At 38.9% G+C, this 24041-nt stretch overlaps 1 protein-coding gene across 2 annotated transcripts in view; it reads left to right on the top strand.

Annotated features, from left to right (window-relative positions):
• Positions 1-24041, top strand: part of LOC131134224 (protein serrate) — a 42062-nt gene that overhangs the window by 8195 nt on the left and 9826 nt on the right. For both annotated transcript variants that reach the window (XM_058079257.2, XM_058079254.2), the window contains exons 3-6: positions 18134-18191; positions 20657-20905; positions 23426-23486; positions 23836-23966. In XM_058079257.2, coding sequence (XP_057935240.2) covers positions 18134-18191; positions 20657-20905; positions 23426-23486; positions 23836-23966 — 499 coding nt within the window. The remainder of the gene's footprint in view (positions 1-18133; positions 18192-20656; positions 20906-23425; positions 23487-23835; positions 23967-24041) is intronic.

The raw sequence follows: 24041 nt of genomic DNA, 5'->3' as shown, positions 1-24041 counted from the left end.
TTTTACAAATTAGCAATAAGCTATGTTTTTGTGGTACCTTTATTCTGTACCACCACAGGATGTGCTGTTATTTTGAAGGCAGGAAGTATTGTTGTCATTTGATAAACGGTCCATACTAATACAACTAATCATTTGACATGGTCTAAGATCAGTTTGTGGTATGATTTAGAATATTTGACTTTTTTTTTTTTTTTTTACAAATTAGCAATAAGCTATGTTTTTGTGGTACCTTTATTCTGTACCACCACAGGATGTGCTGTTATTTTGAAGGCAGGAAGTATTGTGTGTGTTGACGTCATTTGATAAACGGTCCATACTAATACAACTAATCATTTGACATGGTCTAAGATCAATTTGTGGTGTGATTTAGAATATTTGACTTATTTTTTTACAAATTAGCAATAAGTTATGTTTTTGTGATAGTTTCATTCTGTACCACCACAGGATGTGCTGTTATTTTGAAGGCCGGAAGTGTTGTTGTGTGTGTTGAGGTCACTTGATAAACGGTCCATAGTATTAACAACCAGCGGTAAGAGCGGCGAGCTCACCGCACCGTGACACAGCATGGCGGGTACAGTGAGGGCCAACTACTGCTGTAGCTAAGACGCCTAGTATCCAACGTCCAAAGTGAAACTAACTACACTACGATACACTGTAGGGGTGTGTATTGGCTAGAATCTGGCGATACGATACGTATCACGATACTAGGCTCACGATACGATATATTATGATATATCACGATACTGTTAACAAGGCGATATTTTTTTGTTTTTCTTGTAGTTAAAAATTATTTCCTGGAAAAAATTAATTACAGCAGCAATATGCACTTACTAAACATATTTTTATTCCATTAGAACAGTATGTTATACTGTATCACAAACTTTCCTCTGTAAAAATTGGATAAATAAAGCTTTAACATCCAGCTTTAAATTTGCAAAAAAAAAACATAAAAACAAATAAATTAAATTATGTCTCAAGATCCTGCTCAAATGTTCACATTCTATTAGCTGTGAAAAAATGCAGAGTATACAGTCCCTGACTTATCCACCATCAGAACAGTATTTTTGTGGAACAAAGTAACTAACATCAGTAAAAAGTCCTTTTAGGATGCTTGAAATAACCATTATTTAACAAAATAGTGATATCAATTTGAAAAACAAAATACCTGCAATATCACAGTACTACTTTTATAGTATACGTACAAAAGGACCTTCGCATTGCTTGCTAGCGGAAGGTCCTCATGTTGTCTCTCGCTAAGTGGACTTGCAGATTTGTCGTGTTTCACTCGTGAATCTCGTTCAACGTCCTTGCCTAATTGACTACGGAAGTGCTGCCACCTAGCCATCGGAGGTTTAAATTAAAATCAGAAATGAATCTTTGAATAAATACCATATACAGTCTATGATAAATGCCTGAAAATATCGGTATCGGTATATACTTTTTAATATCAATACAGTATGTGGAATGAAGTATTGCGATATATCGCCGAAATGATATTTTCTTACACCCCTAGTACACTGCAGACATTTCTGGGGCCAGATATACTGTAGCAGGTATTGTGGTACGGGCCTTCTGATCTCTGAAGACAGAATGTTGCCAGGTGGACTTTGTCTCCAGATTCTTTTCAATGCCGTTTTCTACATAACGGCAAACCAGGAAAACGAAAAAAACCTTCAGTCTGCAGTATGAGAGGAGCTTTTTTTACTTCACTCTTTTACTGTATTGGTTAAAGTCTAACCTGGCAAGGACGTTGCTTTCGTCTCTTTCAATCAGAGGAATTTTGATTGCTCTCAAACATGGACTTGTTATAATTCTGAAAGCATTGCAAATCATAAAAGTATGCTGCAGTACTTCACAAAATCCCGATTCTCCACACTGATGTCCACACACATCTAACAACTTTAATCACTGTTAGCTTTCTTCTCATTGATTAGTCCTAGTATCCGTCCCATTTCACTGATTGATTCTACCACAGCCAATTACACTTGTTGGTGTGTGCCGGGATTGCATTATGCATCCCACAATAACACGTAACATGAAGGCAGCAATGCATTGTTGTTGGAAGACTATTCGGGATGGAGTGGGTGGGTTCTCTAGTGTGACACCCTATGACATTTTGTTGTATTTTATTGGCCGATTTGCAAGAATAATGATGCCACACTTGCATTAAAGACACATTCTGTCGAAAGTCATGGCTTATAAAAAATGTTTCAACAACATTATATTGTTGGCGACATGCTGACAAACAGAAACTGGCAGGCGCCATGATCCAACTCAGACAGTGGCCTGGGTTTTGCGCACTAAAGCAGAGAAGAGACACTCTTGGCAGATTCATTTTAGGTTTCTATCTTGTATTTGATCAAGAAATGTTTATTTTATGTTATCATTAGGGGTGTCACAGAATAAACAGACTTAACTGATTATTATGTATATTATAATGTACACTATGCAGTGTACATTTTGTATGTTGGCATGTATGATGCTTTTCATTCATTCATTTTCTACCGCTTTTCCTCACGAGGGTTGCAGGGGAGGAGCCTATCCCAGCTGCCTTTGGGCGACAGGGTACAGTCCAGGGTATACCCTGCACTGGTGGCCAGCCAATCACAGGGCACATATAGACAAACAACCATTCACACTCACATTCATACCTATGGACAATTTGGAGTCGCCAATTAACCTAGCATGTTTTTGGAATGTGGGAGGAAACCGGAGTACCCGGAGAAAACCCACGCATGCATAGGGAGAACACAAATTCAAACAAAACAAAAAAAAAAAAATCACCACAGTTGTAGCTGCAACCACTAATAATTTATGTTGTTGTGTAGTTACGTATGTAATAACCCATTTAAAATAGATGGCAGAAGATTAATTTTACGTGAGTGTGAATGGTTGTTTGTCTATATGTGCCCTGTGATTGGCTGGCCACCAGTCCACGGTGTACCCCGCCTCTCGCCCAAAGACAGCTGGGATAGGGTCCAGCACCCCCCGGCGACCTTCGTGAGGATAAGCGGTAGAAAATGAATGAATGAAAGATTAATTTTATATTTACGCTAAAAGAACTACAGTTCCCATGATGCCGTGCTATCAGGATGTAGTGAAATAGATGTTACGACCACAAGTCATATGCAGCGATCATGTTTTCATCTGAAAAATCTTAAGTAACTTTGATCAAATGTAGAATTACCACAGCTGTTCAACTCCAATGGGGAAAAACAGCCACACATCAAACACAGGTTACACTGGTAACTGGTTGGATTGCAAGGTTTATAGTGTTTATAGTGTTCCCTAAACGAGAAGTATCATCACATTTTCATCTCGGGACACTCCTATTTCTTGTTTGTGTTTTATTTTTCATCACCGACAAACATAAACACTGATAACCGATGCTGACTAAACCAAATGTCATTTCAAGCCATCCTTTTTTGTATCGCTTAGTCTTTCTTTTCCCAATAATTATATTAACTTATTTCTAAACCCCGCTTATGTGTACCCTTACTAGCTTCAGCTATTTTATGGCAAAATTAATGTCTTCATTCCTAAACGGAATCTTGGTGTAAGCACAAAACGTAGCCCAAGTCATTATCCCCCCCCATTATGCTCTGTCTTTGAAAACGTCTGATTTATTGTATTGAAAGCACAGAATGTTCAATCCAAAGTACAAAGATTGTATTCGAGATGATGGCTGCATAGACATCTGCTTAACGTCTGTGTTGTACAATTGTAGTTCAAGTTGGACCTTTTGCAGTTGTCAGTCAACAATTCTCACCAACAACATCCTCTTGTTATTTTGCAATTTGCAGATACCCTGTTTATGTTTTTACAATTAGCTCACTGAATCACCGTTTCTTGTTTATAACCTGCATACAGCAATGCTACTCAGTCTTCGCTCATTGCTTTGTTCTTGATTAGAGAGTGTTTTCAGGGCCGCCCATCCGTACACTCGAATCATGTGCTGTGCGTAGAGCCCCACCATCCATGGGAACGACCTGTTTTTCAAAATCATTTTAATTCTATTTAATTATATTTCTATTGACATTCAAATGTAACTAAATTCAGTTTTAAGCCATTAAAACAGCTTTTAATGGGTTAGTGTAGTCCAAAGATGGCGGAGCGATCCTATTCCACTTACTTCCCTTTGGGTACTTTTGTACAGTAGTTCCCTCATTTATTGCATGGACTGGACTGGTGGCCAGCCAATCAAAGGGCACATATAGACAAACAACCATTCACACTCACATTCATACCTATGGACAATTTGGAGTCGCCAATTAACCTAGCATGTTTTTGGAATGTGGGAGGAAACTGGAGTAAAACCGGAGAAAACCCACGCATGCACGGGGAGAACATGCAAACTCCACACAGAGATGGCAGAGGGTGGGAATGAACCCTGGTCTCCTCGCTGTGAGGTCTGCGCGCTGACCACTCGGTCGCCGTGCCACCTGTTTCTGATTTTGACGAATGAATTTCTGCAAAGTAGGATTCCGTATTTATAAATCAAATAATTGTGTATATATACAATAGAAAACCTGTTTACGACCTTCAATATACAGTTTAAACTATTATTAGAGCCCTCTAGACATACAATAACACCCCTAGAGTCACCTTTACACTCATGTTATGCAATATAATAGATATAATCAGAGAAAATAAGGCATTTAAGTCATAAGTTAGGCTTGTGCTCATGTGTGCTTAATAATTTTTTTTCTGGATGAGCTGATGTCAGCGATTTAGAGTTGAATTTTAGCCACAACAGTACACCCGTGTTATTATTAAGATGATGATGATGATGATTATTATTATTGAGCCTGTTGTTAGGTAATTCAAACCTGCAGTAATTGTTGTTGGTGTTGGGGTGCTGGAGCCTATCCCAGCAGTTTTCAGGCAAGAGGCGGGGTACACCCTGGACTGGTGGCCAGCCAATCACAGGGCACATATAGACAAACAACCATTCACACTCACATTCATACCTATGGACAATTTGGAGTCACCAATTAACCTAGCATGTTTTTGGAATGTGGGAGGAAACCGGAGTACCCGGAGAAAACCCACGCATGCACGGGGAGAACATGCAGGGTGGAATTGAACCCGAGTCTCCTAGCTGTGAGGTCTGCGCGCTAACCACTCGTCCGCCGTGCAGCCTATAATGTAAATTCGACGTGTACATTTTGACCTTTCACCTCAACTAGGTTAAAATAGTGTCTGTACTTCCCTTCGGTAAACGCTGTATTCTCACTGGATGTGCTGTAAACACCCGCCCACCCAAGTTCTCTGATTGGCTAAAGACATAATATTAGCCAATCGTCATCGCTTATGTTACTTTCTCCATTTGTAAACTTCAACAACAACAACTTTTTCATACCTGCAGCGACTCTTCCCATGTGTCCCTCACGCGCTACCAGTGTGTAGTCCAGGGGTGGGCAAACTACGGCTCGGGGGCCACATGCGGCCCACCAAGCGTTTGAATCCGGCCCGCCAGTTGCTTTCTAAGTATTTCAACTTTTAACATACAAACTGGCAACATGACTTGCAAGTCTTATTTAGTAAAAAAAAAACAACAAAACTGTCAAATTAAATGACGTAGTTAGATGTGGTGTGATGTGTTCCTGAAAAAAAGGGACATGAAAACATACAGCTGATAGTATATAACACTTACAGATAAAATTAGACAAAAAAAAATTCAAGGAAAATTATAAGTATAAAATAGTGTGTGTGTTAAATATATATATATATATGTTCTGGCCCCCCGGACAATTTTGTTTCCTCAATGCGGCCCACGAGTGAAAGTATTTGCCCACCCCTGGTGTAGTCCCTTCCAGACTATATATACGGCACTGATTGGCGGCGCACCATCACGTGACTTGACAAGACACCGTCACATGACCGAATGACGTTGCACCCCGAAACATTGCACGCACGGTAAATTTAATTAAGATTTGTATTATTTATACAACTTTATTTTCCATCTTAAATTAATATTTATATTATTTATATAGGCGGCACGGCGGTCTACTGGTTAGCGCGCAGACCTCACAGCTAGGAGACCAGGGTTCAATTCCACCCTCGGTCATCTCTGTGTGGAGTTTGCATGTTCTCCCTGTGCATGCGTGGGTACTTTTCACCGGGTACTCCGGTTTCCTCCCACATTCCAAAAACATGCTAGGTTAATTGGCGACTCCAAATTGTCCATAGGTATGAATGTGAGTGTGAATGGTTGTTTGTCTATATGTGCCCTGTGATTGGCTGGCGACCATATATATATAACTTTATTTTCCATCTGGGTTACACAATGTAATGTTTCATATATTTGACCAAATAAAGGAAAAAACAAACAAACAAAAAAAAACGCCGTTATTCCCATCACTGGTGGGGATTGCTATGGTATGCTGTGATGATACTAATATTGTAGTCCTCGGTTTGACATTTCCGATGGAAACATACATCCTTTAATCCAATAATGGAGCTTTGTTGAGGAGATGTTATTAGGTGGGGCTAACGTAGGGTAAGATGACTTTTTGACACAGGAACCGGAGAACGCATCATAAAGACAGCACATGCATTTCACCGGCCGTGGTGTGTTTGTGTGGGATCCAATCATGTGAAGCCAGTGAAGGCAAAACGAGAAGAGAGCAGCTTTCTTTCTCTGCCCTCTCTGTCTCTCTTTCACTCTATCCTCTCTTTTGTTCCCTAATTGACTCTCCCACGCTGCCTCGCATACCTGCATGTACGCCGATACTCTTGTGTGCATTGTTTGCACATCCACATTTGGGTTTTCCCACTCCAGACACACCCCAACGAACAGATCATGAATTCATCCTGGTAGCAGAGAGGAGAGAGAGCGTTAGATTCCCATAGGATTTTTTTTTTGAAGCTTGTGTTCCAAAGAGATAAGTGTCATCTCAAGGGAAACAATTTTTAATGATTTAATTTGTGTGCAAATTGGATTGGAAGGAAACAAAAGAATCATTGTTGTTAAACTAGTGTGTCAGCGTAGATGTCATTGAGTCACCTCTTACACAGGTGTAATTACCGCTGATATTTTCCTTTTCACCGCCATCGATCCACTCCGTCTTCTTCTACTTGTTTTTTTTTTTTTTTTTTGCCCTGCGGTGATGTTGAGCTACATTATTATTACTCCCTGCCCCCGAGGATGAGAGCGAGAGAAGCAGGCTGACTTACATTAAAGCTCTTCTCTCCGCGGTTACTTATGTGTGATGGACTTTGACAGGATCTACCACAAATATTTCGGCTTACAGTTATGGTCCAGAAATATTTGAACAAGGACAGGTTTTGCTTTTTTATACACCAGCAAAATAGATTTACAATAAAACAATCAAGATGTGATGTGAAATGTAGACTTTCAGCTTTAATTTAAGACATTTCACTGAAATTATTGTTGGAATGGCGGCTCTTTTTATATACAAATGTTAGGCTTTTAATACTGCGGTTAATGATTATTTGAAATATGGAGCTTTTGGAGATTTTTCTTTGGAGATGCTTTGCCAGGCATAAACTTGTTACTTGTTTTTGTCCTTTTTTTTGTCTTCAGTAAATGAAAAGCATGCAATGTTCTTTGAAATTTAGTTCCAAACGTACAAAATTCACAACATTATTAAAATATGAATCAAACTAACCTTCACCCAAGAAACTATGCCACCCTCAACAACGGAAAAATAGCATAGAGCATTTTAACTCTTGCCTCCAAAGGACTTCTTCTAGAGCATGGGTTTCAAACTTAATTTACTTGGGGGCCACTGGAGCTCGGGTCTGGGTGAGACTGGGCTGCATCAGGTTTTCCAAAAAAAACCAAAAAAAAAAACGCATTTATTAAAAACAAAAAAATTGAAAAAACTTTGCTTTGGTTCCAATTTTCTACAATAAAAGCTCTGATAAAACATTCCACTGTTCTCAAATATCTTACTTTTTATTTTTCTACACAAAATAAGATGAAAAATAAATAAACAAATCAATCAATCAGTAATAAATAAATAAATATAATGATAATAATAATAAAACGGCAAATAATAAAAACTATATATACACATATAGTTGGTGGGTAGACAAATTATTTTTTTCAGATTAAAATTAACAAAGCATTATTAGAGCCCTGTAGACATGACAAAACACGACTATAGTCACATTTATACTCTTTTTATTTACAACATATTGCGCAACTGCAGGGTCTTGAGACACATGCTAACTCGCAAACTAGAGAGCTAGCGACCTAAACGGTAGCCTTCAAGTTATTTCCTTTAAACTTAAATAGCCAAAAACTTACCACTTCCACACGGATAGCGAGGATAACTATTAACAGTTATTTAACCTTTAACATGATCATTAATCAAACGTAATAATTTTTTCTGGGTACATGATACCATATAGCATCCATATCAAACTTGCGCGGGTCGCACTAACATTAAACTTTCATATCAAGGCGGGGGCCTCAAACTAGTGTCCTGGGCCGCGTGTTTGAGACCCCTGTTCTAGAGGAATAACCTCACTCTTTTGGACCATCGTGCTGATTTAAGTCCGAATGAGAACACTTTTATGGATGGAAATGGCAAGGGAAATTTACAAAAATGGACATGAGTTCCACACACTTGGATGCGCTCCATGAAGCCATCTTCACCAGCTGCAGCAGCATTCCCACTCGCCTCCTGGAAACACTGGCATCAAACATGCCCAGACCAATTTTTGAGGTGATTAACAAGAGTTGCTCAGCTACTAAGTCCTTTTATTCATATGTTTTTTAGGGGTGTTTCGGATTTTTGAGCTATGGTCTTTTTTTATCAGCTGATGAGCAGCATATTTGACTTTAATGGTCATTCATTCATTTTCTACCGCGGTGCTGGAGCCTATCCCAGCTGTCTTTGGGCGAGAGGCGGGGTACACTGGTCTCCAGCCAATCACAGGGCACATATAGACAAACAACCATTCACACTCACATTCATACCTATGGCCGGAGTACCCGGAGAAAACCCACGCATGCACGGGGAGAACATGCAAACGCCACACAGAGATGCCCGAGGGTGGAATTGAACCCTGGTCTCCTAGCTGTAAATAAATTCAATTTCTTATTTTTGTATTTTAGAGGTTGACTTACGAGGTACTTTTTTGCGGAATTTTGCCCATCAACCACAATCCTTATTTGAGACATTATTTGTTTTCCTGCTTCACATTCTAGGCAGATCCAGCTATAGGGAAACACAAAGCCATTCTTATAGCGTTATCATGTAGCACTGGTGCTAAATGTTTCATGGACAAAATAAGAATAAAACTTAATAAATAAAACTTACAACATCCGCTCTCACTGGGATGGCTGTATCTTCCAGCACAGGACTGGTAAATTCAGCATATTCCTGAGGTAAACAGTGCTGAGCGTAAACGATCTGTCCAGATGTTTAGTTTATTGCCACCTTTAACTATACACATTACCTGTCATTTATCGTCAATGCCTTTTATCTTCATTAGGATCGCGGGGTATGCTGGAGCTTATACCAGCTGATTTTGGGTGAGAGGCGGGGTACACTCAATCCCAAGGGCAGGCACATATACACAAACAACCATTCATACCTATGGACAATTTAATGGTAATGGTTTAATTTCATTTGAACATGCATCAGATTACAATTGAATGCATCACATAATCAGTTCACAGTTCCACATGTCCAAAAGGAGTAGGAAGAAGCAAAGCTTATTAAATCCTACCCCTCCATCTGGTACTTTTACAATCAGTAACTGTTACATTTGTTCACTTCCTGCTTTCCTAATATAGTTTAAATTTTTTTTCTGTTATTTTTGTCTCGTACATTGTATGGTGATATGACCATCCAATGACATAATGGGTACCATAGTAAGTGTCAATATAGTGATATATATAGCACATCATGACTGGTTCAAGACTCTTCATCCTTGTATTTAGCAAACATCAACTGCTTGTATTGTTTCTTGAATTGGCTCATCGTTGTGCATTGTTTGAGTTCCTTACTCAATCCATTCCATCCATTTAGAGTCACCAATAAGCTTAACGTCCATGTTTTTGGAATATGGTAGGAAACTGGAGGCAAAGTTCCTCCCAAAAAGTGCAGTTTTCTGTAAAATAAGGATTGACCAAGAGTGTATTCAATTGCGTTGCCTCCAAAAGTCATTACTGTTACCATTTGTTTTTAAACGTCAATGCCGGTCTCCATGAATAACACATTTCTCCAGACACACAACTACACTATTTCCTCACTAACGCCTTCCTAAAAGTGTATCCGTGGGTGTGACGCGACTAGACAAGGTAATTTCCTGCGGACATTAGAGAGCAGAAAGGGGGTGGGTGTGGGTGGTGCCTTCGCTGGGACAAGGGCAGCAGGTCTGGGCTGGGAAGCGAAGGGAAAGGTGGAGGATGGTAAAGAGAGCTCACAGAGAGGCTCAAGTTGATCACGGCCCCGAGGGGAGGGGGGCTAGGTTGAGTTATTAAGCAGCAGGAAGGGGAGGTATGGGACACAGGTGTTTTTGGGGTGGGCGGTGTTGGATAGCTTCATGTAGCTCGCACTTTTTCAGCCTGTGAGTAATGTTTAAAAATCAAAAAATTTACACCACAATTTTGCCTCTGTTTGCATGCATTCTCCGGTTAGGGTACAATATGGATCGCGTTTTGTCGTGTTATTAAAACAGTGTACAACAGTAGTAGTTTGTAGTTTTACGTGCATAAAACATGCAATGCACGTACATGACAGATGAAAAAGGTTACTTTTACCTTCATTGAAGAAGCTAACAGCTCCATTCACCTCAATTTTCCTGTTTTGCCATGAGTTATTTCATCAACGTTTGTAGTTTTGCGTGCATAAAACATGCAATGCACATACATGATAAATGGAAAAAGGTTACTTTTACCTTTATTGAAGAAGCTAAAAGCTTCATTCACCTCCATTTTCCTGTTTTGCCATGAGTTATTTCATCAACGTTTGTAGTTTTACGTGCATAAAACATGCAATGCACATACATGATAAATGGAAAAAGGTTACTTTTACCTTTATTGAAGAAGCTAAAAGCTTCATTCACCTCCATTTTCCTGTTTTGCCATGAGTTATTTCATCAACGTTTGTAGTTTTACGTGCATAAAACATGCAATGCACATACATGACAAATGAAAAAGGTTACTTTTACCTTCATTGAAGAAGCTAAAAGTTCCATTCACCTCCATTTTCCTGTTTTGCCATGAGTTATTTCATCAACGTTTGTAGTTTTACGTGCATAAAACATGCAATGCACATACATGATAAATCGAAAAAGGTTACTTTTACCTTCATTGAAGAAGCTAAAAGCTCCATTCACCTCCATTTTCCTGTTTTGCCATGAGTTATTTCATCAACGTTTGTAGTTTTACGTGCATAAAACATGCAATGCACATACATGATAAATCGAAAAAGGTTACTTTTACCTTCATTGAAGAAGCTAAAAGCTCCATTCACCTCCATTTTCCTGTTTTGCCATGAGTTATTTCATCAACGTTTGTAGTTTTATATTCATAAAACATGCAATGCACATACATGATAAATGGAAAAAGGTTACTTTTACCTTCATTGAAGAAGCTAAAAGTTACATTTACCTCCATTTTCCTGTTTTGCCATGAGTTATTTCATCAATGTTTGTAGTTTTACGTGCATAAAACATGCAATGCACATACATGACAAATGAATAAGGTTAATTTTACCTTAATTGAAGAAGCTAAAAGCTCCATTCACCTCCATTTTCTTTGTTTTGTGTTTTGCCATGAGTTATTTCATCAACTGAATACCGTTTTTCACCTTTTTTAAAATCTATTTTCCTTCAGTAAACGTGGGGGTAAAATGGCTCTTTTGATGGTAAAGGTTGCCGACCCCTGGTCTAAGCCCATGAAGGCTAGACAGATGAGGGGGTTCCAAAAAGGGACAAGAACATGAAGACATCAGACAATTAGAAATGGTTTCTTCCTTCAGGCTGTCTGTTTGTCTTAATAGTAGTCAAGCTCCAAAAAAAAGAGGATTACAAGGGCTGGTGCAGACTTCCCCTCACTTAAAACAAGGGCACAGACATTTCAAATGACAGCCCAAATTCACATTTAATGAGACGAAATCCCACTGAACCTCAGATCTACTGCTCGTCTGCTATTCCCAGTATTAACCATGCCCCTGTCTATTGGTGCCCCCCCTCTCCTCCGCCCCTCCCCAATGCATCCTTCCCTCCATGTCGCTCAGACATGGGCCGGTCAAGTAGGATATCCCGACAAAGCCAGGCTGTACAAACACAGCTTTTGGACAGGAAGAGCTCCCAACCCTGAGAGAGGAATTTCCCTTCAGTGCTCACACACTCATGCATATACACACTTACGTCCACCATTCGCCATTAGAACTGATGGATGGGGACGAAACACAATTTGACGGCAGAACTACAAGCATTGAACAATAGCTGTTCTGGTTCACAGGTTTGTTCTTCCACACCAAACTCATCCGAGCATGGTGTGGAAGCTCAATGACATTATTATTGTTATTATAATTTCAATCACAGCAGAATATAAATTTCATTGAACAATATACAAATAACAAATGGCACAGATCACTGCATATCATAGCAAATATAATGAGACTACAACCGTAATGACAGGTCAGCAACAAAGGCATGCTACTACTAATATTAATAATAACAATGAGCAAAGTATATTCTACATAATAATGGATATAATCAATATAAGTCACATACTTTATTGTTTTGTTATTATTATCATCATTATTATAACTCGGGCTGCACAGCGGACGAGTGGTTAGCGCGCAGACCTCACAGCTAGGAGACCTGAGTTCAATCCCACCCTCGGCCATCTCTGTGTGGAGTTTGCATGTTCTCTGGGTATTCCGGTTTCCTCCCATATTCCAAAAATAGGTCCATAGGTTAATTAGCGACTCCAAATTGTCCATAGGTATGAATGTGAGTGTGAATGGTTGTTTGTCTATATGTGCCCTGTGATTGGCTGGCCACCAGTCCAGGGTGTACTCAGCTGGGATAGGCTCCAGCACCCCCCGCGACCCTCGTGAGGATAAGCGGTAGAAAATGAATGAATGAATGAATGAATTATTATTACTCCCCAGTACCAAGTGGATAATTTGTAATTTAAATAAGTTTATTAAATTTAGGTTTAATTAAGTTTAAATCCAAGATTTCATCATATTTGTTAGATAAAACACAGATTCTCAGGATATAAATCATTATATCCGGATTTTTCTTTCCATTGACCTGAAATCATATTTTTTCAAATCGTAACTCTGTACTTTTAAATTTTTATTCCATATTTTGAGCCCATTTGTCCAATTTTCTGTTTTTTTTATCATACTGCCCAATTTACTTTTTAAAATTCAATAGTATATGGTGTGTAATTTTTTTTAACACCAGTAGCATTAAATCACTGGGGGTTGGGTGGAATCCAGGCTCAAACTGTCGAATTAATTGAAGTCAGCGTGCTAATTGGCAAAGGCGGAGACTAAATGAACAATTCTACATGTAAGTGTATACACCTTGGAAAAGCATATTAGGCTAACAATGTTTAAACAACGCTGAATGACAACTTGGTATGATGCTAATAACACGCATCTGTGTATTCCATGCATTCTTGCACCTGCCAACTCTCACCTTCAGCAGGAGGAGGCTCAAGGCAATTACACGCTCACAGACACATATGCAAACACGGTGGACACACACACACACACACACACATACGGTTGTCATGACAGCAAGTGTGCGTGTGTCAGATTGGACAGGCGATGCCACACTTGTACGACAAGTATGGTGCTGAAGTAAGCGTAGTAACAATGCCATTAATATTCTGGCAGCATGGCTCACACAGTCAAAGTGTGTGTGTGTGTGTGTGTGTGTGTTGACGTATATTTGGGTCAAATAACTGAAAAGGTGCAGGATTGATTTCCACTTGGATGAACTACAATAAAAAAAAAACAATGTTACCTGTGCCTCTGAGAGTCGCTGTAAAGACTCACATATAAGTCCGCTACTGGTGGACATGATTGTTGTCTTATTGACTGATTTTAGGAGAGTTGTTTACAGGAGCAAAGGGAAAAGAAAATCAATATATCCTCCCTTTGTGACATTTGGAGAGATTGGAAAGTGTGAGCCAGAGAAAAACTGATTTTTCAAGAAAGTTTGTGAATAGGTGGCGAATTCAACTCATATAGCAGTAAGTTAAGTATATAATAATATACTTAAATAATAGTAATAATCAATAAATAAATCCATAAAAAATAACCGCTTTTCCTCACAAGGGTCTGAATTTTTGCTCATTACGGACTTGTTAGTTTAAATAACGGAAATATAATTACAATAGTGCATTTTGGGGGCAAAAAGACACCAGTCCAGCATCATACAAATTGCAAATGGAGAGAAAAACATCCAGAATTAATCCCATTAGGATAACAATTAGTAGTAATTAATATAATTTTTTTTCCCCATTTTAGTGCAAAGGAAATCACAACTTTAAAGTCCATTTTGAAAAAGGCCAGTAAGGATAATTCATAATGCCGCCTACAGAGAACATACTAACTCCTTATTTCTAAAATCACAAATACTTAGTATGGTCATATCACCTCGTACTTCGGTACGTGACAAAAATAAAATAAAAAAAATGTTGTTTTTTTTTAATTAAAACATCTTAGGAAAGCAGGAAGTGAACAAATGTAACAGTTACTGATATATATCACTATATTGACACTTACTATGGTACCCATTATGTCATTGGATGGTCATATCACCTCGTACTTTGGTACATGACAAAAAAAAACTTAAACTATGTTAGGAAAGCAGGAAGTGAACAAATGTAACAGTTACTGATTGTAAAAGTACCAGATGGAGGGGTAGGATTTAATAATCTTTGCTTCTTCCTACTCCTTTTGGACATGTGGAACTGTGAACTGATTATGTGATGCATTCAATTGTAATCTGATGCATGTTCAAATGAAATCATGAAAATAATAATTTGCTATGGTGGAAGGGTTCTTCCCCTTCACCAGATTGAGAAATGGTATGTTCCTGTTTCTTACGTTGCGCTCATTAACCCAGGAAGTGTCCTGTTAAAATACGGATGGACAAACAAACACAAACATGGGCTTTCATGATTTTTTCTTTTTCATGACACACATATTTCCCATGATGTCATTTCCCAACCAGTCATCAACATTTATCAGTGAGATGTCAGAAAGAACGTAAAGGCATCACATCATCTTTGTTTACAGTTTGCTTTTCCTTATTGTGGCTTGGCGTTGTTTTATTTTAACATGTAAGTTTTCCGCGTTTGCTCGGTCCTCTCTATCGTCCCGCCTGCTCCAATGGCTGCTTGACGTCACACACTAACTTGCTAGCTTGTGTGTTTTGGAAAGGTTGTCAGGAAGCGCTCGCTGTTAGAGCTTGCGCTTATCTGCTCTTGTTGGGAGTTGACTTGAGTGGGCTGCAGTGTTTAGCGTGACCTCTGCGGGATTCCAAACTTAGCTTAAAAAAATCACAGACTTGCCCTTCCTGTATGGATGACATCATCACCACATCAAAACATTGTATTAAATAAAACCACAAAAAAAACAAAAGATGACTATGAGACAATTTATTTTATTTAACATCTAAATTGGATGCACAACTTGTAAGTATTGGACCATGTCATTCAGGAGAAACTCATGGTAATGGTTTTATTTCATTTGAACAGGCATCAGATTGCAATTGAATGCATCACATAATCAGTTCACAGTTCCACATGTCCAAAAGGAGTAGGAAGAAGCAAAGCTCATGCTCAAAGCTCAAAGCCCATGTTTGTGTTTGTTTGTTTGTTTAACAGGACACTTCCTGGGTTAATGAGCGCAACGTAAGAAACAGGAACATACCATTTCTCAATCTGGTGAAGGGGAAGAACCCTTCCACCATAGCAAATTATTATTTTCATGATTTCATTTGAACATGCATCAGATTACAATTGAAAGCATCACATAATCAGTTCACAGTTCCACATGTCGAAAAGGAGTAGGAAGAAGCAAAGCTTATTAAATCCTACCCCTCCATCTGGTACTTTTACAATCAGTAACTGTTACATTTGTTCACTTCCTGCTTTCCAAATATAATTTAAAATGTTGTCTTATTTTTTATTTAATTATTAAATTATTAAAAATATTAAAAATAATTATATTTTATTGTGTTATATATTTAAATTTTTTTATTAATTAATTTTTTTTTTTTTTTTTGTTTTGTTTTTGTCACATACCGAAGTACGAGGTAATGTGACCATCCAATGACATAATGGGTACCATAGTAAGTGTCAATATAGTGATATATATAGCACATCATGACTGGTTCAAGACTCTTCATCCTTGTATTTAGCAAACATCAACTGCTTGTATTGTTTCTTGAATTGGCTCATCGTTGTGCATTGTTTGAGTTCCTTACTCAATCCATTCCATAGTTTGATTCCACATACTGAAATGCTATGGCTTTTTAACGTAGTCCTAGCATATAAGTGTTTCAAATGTAGTTCTTCCCTGAGATCATATTTCTCCTCTCTTGTAGAGAAGTATTGGATGACATTTTTAGCTAATTGGTTATTTTTAGCCTTATGCATTATTTTAGCTGTTTGAAGATGAACTATGTATATCAGCAAGTTGAAGTATTTGTGATTTTAGAAATAAGGAGTTAGTATGTTCTCTGTAGGCGGCATTATGAATTATCCTTACTGACCTTTTTTGCAGTACATTTAGTGAGTGAAGATTTTTTTTATAGTTATTACCCCATATTTCCACACAATAGATTGAGAACAAATTTTGCTTTGTTCAATATTGAAATATTTCTGGCCATCTTATGTTGTATGTTTGTAATATGAGGTATTGAGTAGAACCACTTCCCCTCTGCATTGTTTATTTATTTTTACAGCTAAAGTAAATTGTCATAAAAGAGAGAACAACAATCATAGAAATGATGTCACGTTATCATGGTAAGCCAAGCAAATAACGTCTAATGGCTTTATCCTCAAAACGTATTTTAATTAGACAACGTAAACAAATCTCCCCCAAAATAAATGCCTACTTTTCCCCATCAGAATTCATAGATGCTATTATTTCACACACCTGACTATTAACGTAAATGCGGTAATTATTTTTCTGTATTTTTGAAATGTACTGGTTAGACCTTGAGCATGTGATTTTTTTTTTTTTTTTTTAATTCGAGAGCCTCCTATTCGTTTGTGCTGAAAGATAATGAATAATTTACTTCAATTGCATCTTCTGAGATGTACTTAGGTTTACCTTGGCTTGTTTTCATTCCAAGTTGTTAATAATGAATTTTAAACAGTATTTAATGGCTGGTCCATCGGCGAACTGTCTCTTCTCTGCTAACCTTAATGAACTGCTGCCCTGTACATCTCATTAGCACCATTGCCTCTCTCACATGCTGTGTGTGTGTGTGTGTGTGTGTGTGGGTGTGTGTTATCATCTCGCCATTTTATAGTCAGCCCCTGTAATCTTTTGGGCTCCTTTGTATTGTCATCTGATTGTTTTGTGTTCCTTCTAACCTCTTTGTTCTTCCTATTCACCAGAAAAATGACACAATTATATAAATGTGACCAACACAAAGGGTCCTACAAATGATTTCATCTTATCTTCCAGTCATTCCGCTGTTGTTTTTTCCTGCCTGCCTTCATCTGACTTCTCTGTTCCCACATTATTATTGCCGTGCTGACTCTCACAATGTGACCATACATCACTGGAGCCCTTTGGGTGACAATAATCCTAAAATAATAAATAGAAACAATAACAAATGATGGCTGCAGGAGACATAGTATGCATATTGATGTATGGTATGACATGAATGTATTCATAAAAAGAAAGAGTGCATGCCCTCTCTTTTATCTCTTAGGCGGTATATCTGCAAGCTCAGTGTCTCTATGAGACCATGTCCACCTGCTTATCTCTTCACACAGCTATGAATTTTAATAGATTTTTATATGACAAAAAGACTTCTAAAGCACTGGGAAAGGATTGATTGTAAATGTTTTTGAATCTCTTGCAAAATGACCGCAATATTTGCAGTGTTTAATATAAAAAATATATTGTTTCTGGGTTTTGTCTGTTCTCCACAGAAGTCCTTCTCTCTGGTGCTGGAGGCTTTGGACAATGACAACGGCACGACACAATCAGGTGATGGGAAACACAAATGTTGTAAGAAATAACACTTTGAGTATATACGTGATAATCTAGGTGGACTGTAACAATATTTGCATATAGACTGGAAATAAAGAGGAGTGGTTGTTTCAGAACAATGGACAGCGCTGCGCATGTTATTTTTCCTGCCTTGAAAACGTGGTCTTGCAGATGTTTTAGGAAGTGGTGTCAGGCTCAATACATACTTGTTTGTGTAGGAAAGGTATTATGTAGTACTTTTGTAAAAGTTGTTGAATCGGGATCTTTTACACAACAAAGTGTCAAAAGAAACTTTTTTGTTGAAATTGGCTCCAGTTGTGTGAGTGCGCCAGTCTAAACCGTACCACCATAGCCATCCGACTTACTTGTGTCATCTTTCAAAGAACACTTTACTAACAGCACTAAAGTCATCTCACAGCAACTTAACACTCAAATGTGTCACCCAAAGTCCCCCAATATGACTTTAAAATGAAAAAAACCACAATATTTTAAAGTTATCCCTTTAGGCATTGCGTCGAAGCAACACATTCATTGGGGTGCTGCAATGACGTCAGCTTCCCTCTTTTTGTTTCGGGCTCCAGGTCCTCAGGTTCCCTTTGGTGGACAGAAGCAGCATTACAGCACCATTTTCTATGCATTCTATGCTCTCCTCCAATGAAATTGATTTTATCGAACAAAATGCATTATGACCGAGTGGTTAGCGCACAGGCCTCACAGCTAGGAGACCTGAGTTCAATTCCACCCTCGGCCATCTCTGTGTGGAGTTTGCATATTCTCCCCGTACATGCGTCGCTTTTCTCCGGGTACTCCGGTTTCCTCCCACATTCCAAAAACATGCTCGGTTAATTGGCGACTCCAAATTGTCCATAGGTATGAATGTGAGTGTGAATGGTTGTTTGTCTATATGTGCCCTGTGATTGGCTGGCCACCAGTCCAGGGTGTACCCCGCCTTTCTAACCCGAAGACAGCTGGAATAGGCTCCAGCACCCCCCTGCAACCCTTGTGAGGATAATGAATGAATGAAAATGCATTATGGGAACATTTTAAATTCGTTTTTTTTCATATATAACCCGTATTTGTATATATTTCTACATTTCTGAGGTATAATCTTGATTGTTAAATGTTGTTTGTCGGATGAAACTGAGAGTCAGAACTATTGACCTCCTGCAAATTCCAACTTACAACAATCTTGTACTTATCTAAACTATTTCCACATGCGAGAATAATGAATTTTCTGATTTTAAATATCTTCTAGTTACGAATACACCAATTGGCCCCTATCTCTTTGAGTCGGTGACTAACCGACCAAAAGAGGTCAGTACTTCTGACACCACTGACAAAGACAACAATGCGCATTTGTTTATGCACAATATGTTTATTATTGTTGTGGTTGGAGCATTATGAGAGTCTATATTTTGACTTTTACTACAGTTTTATCACTGCATACCATGATAATAATATTAGACATGTTGTTATGTTAATACTTCTTGGTAAATATTCTAATTGTTTGTGGAGTTCATCTTGAAAGAAGCAACCGAAACGTTGCAGATATCATACGGATGGCAGATGTCAGTTAAAGTTGTCATTGGACTGGACCTAATCAAATGTCCGCTCAGTGTATATATATATGCGCACTACTCACAAAGGCAACATTCTAATGAGGTGCATGTGTGTGAAGATGTCCTCCTTGTTTCTCATGTCTCTGATCAAACAAGGTTAGAAGGTCTTTTTTTTTTTTTTTTTTTAAGCAGACTCTTTCATTTCCTGCTGGTTGTTTCTCCCCCTAATCAGGAAAAGCTGCGTGACAGTCAGTGTGAGCTGCATGCTATATCTAAAGTCCACCACACGCACAGATGCTACGATGGCTTCCTCATTCCTGTCAGGGCTCTTTTTTTTTTTCATCACACCATCCTCCGTGTCATTGTGGCAGTGGAAGGAAAGAGTCGGTCTTCATCCCCTGTCTCCCCCCCAAAAAAGATAGTGGAGATAATGAGGATGAGGCATGGAAAACCGTTTCCAGCTCTCCTTCCTTTTGCCCTACACTGCTACGCTTACATCTACTTGTCATTATCATCCACCTGAGCTCCTGACAGCTCCTATACTGTGTCACTGTGGAGATTCACTATATATAATGTATATATACAGCAGCAAGGGCTACCAGCACTATCAATCAAAGAGGATTACTGTCTGCACCCCTGAAACTGCCCTTGACTGTCGAAAAAAAACCTAAAAGCATTAAGTTCTTTGAGAACACTGACCTTCTCTCAGTTTTGTTGGAATAAAACCGGTAAAAGCCGGTGTTATTGAACAAGGTCTTTTTAAAGATGGCTCCTGCTCAGCTTTTCATTACTTGGGATTTAATAGACTGCGGAAAATTCAATGTTACAAAAATGTCATATTCCAGAACCTCCAAAGTGGACCACCGTCAAACTTGTGTTTTTTTTATTCCCATTCTCTCTCAGATCAGCTGATTGAGCGTGTGCTTCTCTCCTCCATGTTGAATCCCGGAGAACAGTGGCAGACGCACCGTCATCATGGAACTACCTTCAGCATGGAGTATCGCCTCCGTTTTCGATGTGATTCCAACTACTATGGACCTTTCTGTAACAAGTTCTGTCGGGCCAGGGATGACTTTTTTGGGCACTTCAACTGTGACGTCAGTGGCTCCAAGGTCTGCATGGAGGGCTGGATGGGACTAGAGTGTAAAGAAGGTGAGTTTCATATCATTGAACCGCGGCTACACACTGACAGTTGCACTCATGCAGCCCCGGATACCACCACTACCACTATGCTTGATTGTAGGCCTCACACAATCATCTTGGTACTCACAATTCAGACAATAATGGTTGTATTAAGTCCTTTTCAGCGGATATGAACCCTTCAAGTGCCTAAGTTAGCGATAAAAGCAAACTGTAAATTACAAAAATCATCAATATGACCCAAAGTTTGTGATGGCCATAATTGTATTCATTTAATGTGCATATTATGACATCACCAGACACGATACCGGCTCATCAAAATGATACTCTTCCTGATCTCTCAAGCAAACCCAGCCATCATCATCGTTACTTAGAGCCCGATCTTGACTGCCGCTATTATTATTATTATTATTACATATATATGAAGTGGGCTGCACGGCGGTCAAGTAGTTAGCACCCAGACCTCACAGCTAGGAGACAAGGGTTCAATTCCACCCTCGGCCATCTCTGTGTGGCGTTTGCCTGTTCTCCCTGTGCATGCGTGGGTTTTCTCCGGGTACTCCGGTTTCCTCCCACATTCCAAAAACATGGTAGGTTAATCGGCGACTCCAAATTGTCCATAGGTATGAATGTGAGTGTGAATGGTTGTTTGTCTATATGTGCCCTGTGATTGGCTGGCCACCAGTCCAAGGTGTACCCCACCGCTCGAAGACAGCTGGGATAGGCTCCAGCAACCCTTGTGAGGATAAGCGGTAGAAAATGAATGACTGAATATATAAAGTTATCTATGTATTATGCCTGTGAATATTCTCACGCACAAGGGGCTTCAAGTCTATAAACGTATAAAATTTTCATAGACACGCCCACAAATATTGCTCAGATTGAATTACAGATGTCCGCTTGATGTTAACGCTACCAAAGACGTATTTATAAATTTTTTCAACCTGACCGCCCGTTCCCGAAGATGGATTTATGCAAAGTGACAAGTGCATTTTATAAGAGCTCGGCCTGCATTTTTCCCACGCATGCGCACACATACACACACACAGTACAGATGCAAATGTGAAAATACTTCATGATGTTTGTACAGAAATGGTTATTTTCATGTAAAACAACCATTTTTGGTGTTGTTTATATTGTGGTATTGTTGTTTTGACATTTTGGCTAAATATTCTTATTCATTCTTATTAATTTCTGTCAAAGTGAAAGTTTCAACGCTTAAAATGTATCTTTTCACAAAATGCCTTTTTTTCTCTGATATTTGGTATATTCTTTTGGTGCATACCATGTCTATAAATCCCAAGAACACAATATCCTGTGTGCCTGTGATTAAGTTTACTACTTTACTACTGTAAAGTTTATCCAAGTTTACTTTCTGTAGTATTGTCCCTTGAGAACATACGCTATATAACAGGGGTCGGGAACCTTTTTGGCTAAGAGAGCCATAAAGGCCAAATATTTTAAAATGTGTATCTGTGAGAGCCATATACATTATTTTAAACATTGAATGCAATAAAATGTGTGCATTTTTATGTAAGACCAACAGTTTTAGATAATGGGCTCTAATTACGTAGACCAGGCACACTACTCCACGCCAATGGGGTGTGGCCAGCACACTTTCGTGAGCAGCGCAGTGTCTAATAATAAATCAAATACTTGCTGCCATTAATGCAACTTCTGCTGCTGCATAGTTTTGCACCGTACTCCGTAGACGTATTTCATTCTTTTGGCCATCTTTGCCAGAAGGCTTGGTTCTGCAGCTTTAGCTAGGTGACTATTTGACTAAAGGAGAAAAGTTTATATTTACATGTTGACATCTCAATGACCGAGGTAGACTACCGCATTACCCAGTAATAATCGAGTTTTGGTGTTTGACCTGGAAAATATCAGGAAAGATAGATATGGTCGGCCGTATTGCAGTAGAAAATAGATGGACGAATTAAAATGCATAAGAAAGTTGTTGATTTTTAATATTATTTTTAACAGTCATTTCTGTGATGTTTACTTTAAAATGTTAGCAAAAATACATTTTTATTGTGGTAAGAAATGCTTGAGAGCCAGATACAGTCATCAAAAGAGCCCTACCTGGCTCCCGAGCCATAGGTTCCCTACCTCTGCTATATAACAATGTTGTTTAGGGTGCTGATATGTGAGGCATGAACTCCATTGTATGAAATACAATACACATTAGAGTACACAGTACACATTTCAGAGGTCGGATCTCAGTTTGTGTTTGACTGGAGGAAACCAAAGTGGAAATGGAGAAGAAGGGCATGCAGTTAATTAGTCTTAGGACATCCTGCAGCCGCTACCACCTCTCTCTGCCTTGCTTGGTTCCACTTCCTCCTCAGCAGGCTGTTGATTGGACGGCAGGAAGTTCAAAATATTATCTGGGACATCGCCCTGTACCACCTGCAGGGTACTGATAGTGATGGATGGCATAGGTTTTGGGTCATGTGTGTACTATGTTGTGTTGCTTGGTTGATTCAGTTTTTTAGTTTCTAAAATGTGTGTGTGTGTGTGTGTTTGCAGCGGTATGCAAGCAAGGGTGTCACCAGGCCCATGGCTCCTGCACGGTACCCGGGGAATGCAAGTGAGTTTTAAGTGTGCAATATTCACTTTCTGGCCACATGCAGTTTAATCAATATCAAACAAAAGTAATATTTAACAATATGTTTATTATTGTGATTGATTGTAATACCCATTTTGTATTGGTGTACCTAATGTTGTAATGAACATGAACCGTACTTTATATTTGTTTTATCCGATGGCTCATGCATTGTTGCTTCCCGCCGTTATGGAAGAATGAGCCTATTTTCAGTCATCCAGAAAGTATGCTATGGTTCGGACCAGAAGCATGCCAAGGATGCAGATGGTATCACCCGTTTGTAGAGTTAAGTTACTTCAGAGTGGTCCCCCCTCTCACGTCTTCCTCTCCTCAGGTGTCACTATGGTTGGACCGGGACTCTGTGCGACCAGTGTGTGACGTTCCCCGGGTGTGTGTATGGGAGCTGCAGCGAACCTTGGCAGTGTGTGTGTGACGTCAACTGGGGAGGGCTGCTGTGTGACAAAGGTATACAAACATGTGTAATCTCTAAACACTATCGGATAGCAAAAATGTTAGCATTGGAACTGCATAATAATTCAT

Source organism: Doryrhamphus excisus, linkage group LG8, assembly GCF_037039965.1.
Source record: "Doryrhamphus excisus strain RoL-2023G ecotype Guam linkage group LG8, RoL_Dexc_Guam_v1.1, whole genome shotgun sequence".
Taxonomy (NCBI): Eukaryota; Metazoa; Chordata; class Actinopteri; order Syngnathiformes; family Syngnathidae; genus Doryrhamphus; species Doryrhamphus excisus.
Note: the sequence above shows the minus strand (reverse complement) of the source record. Positions and strands in the feature narration are given on the sequence as shown.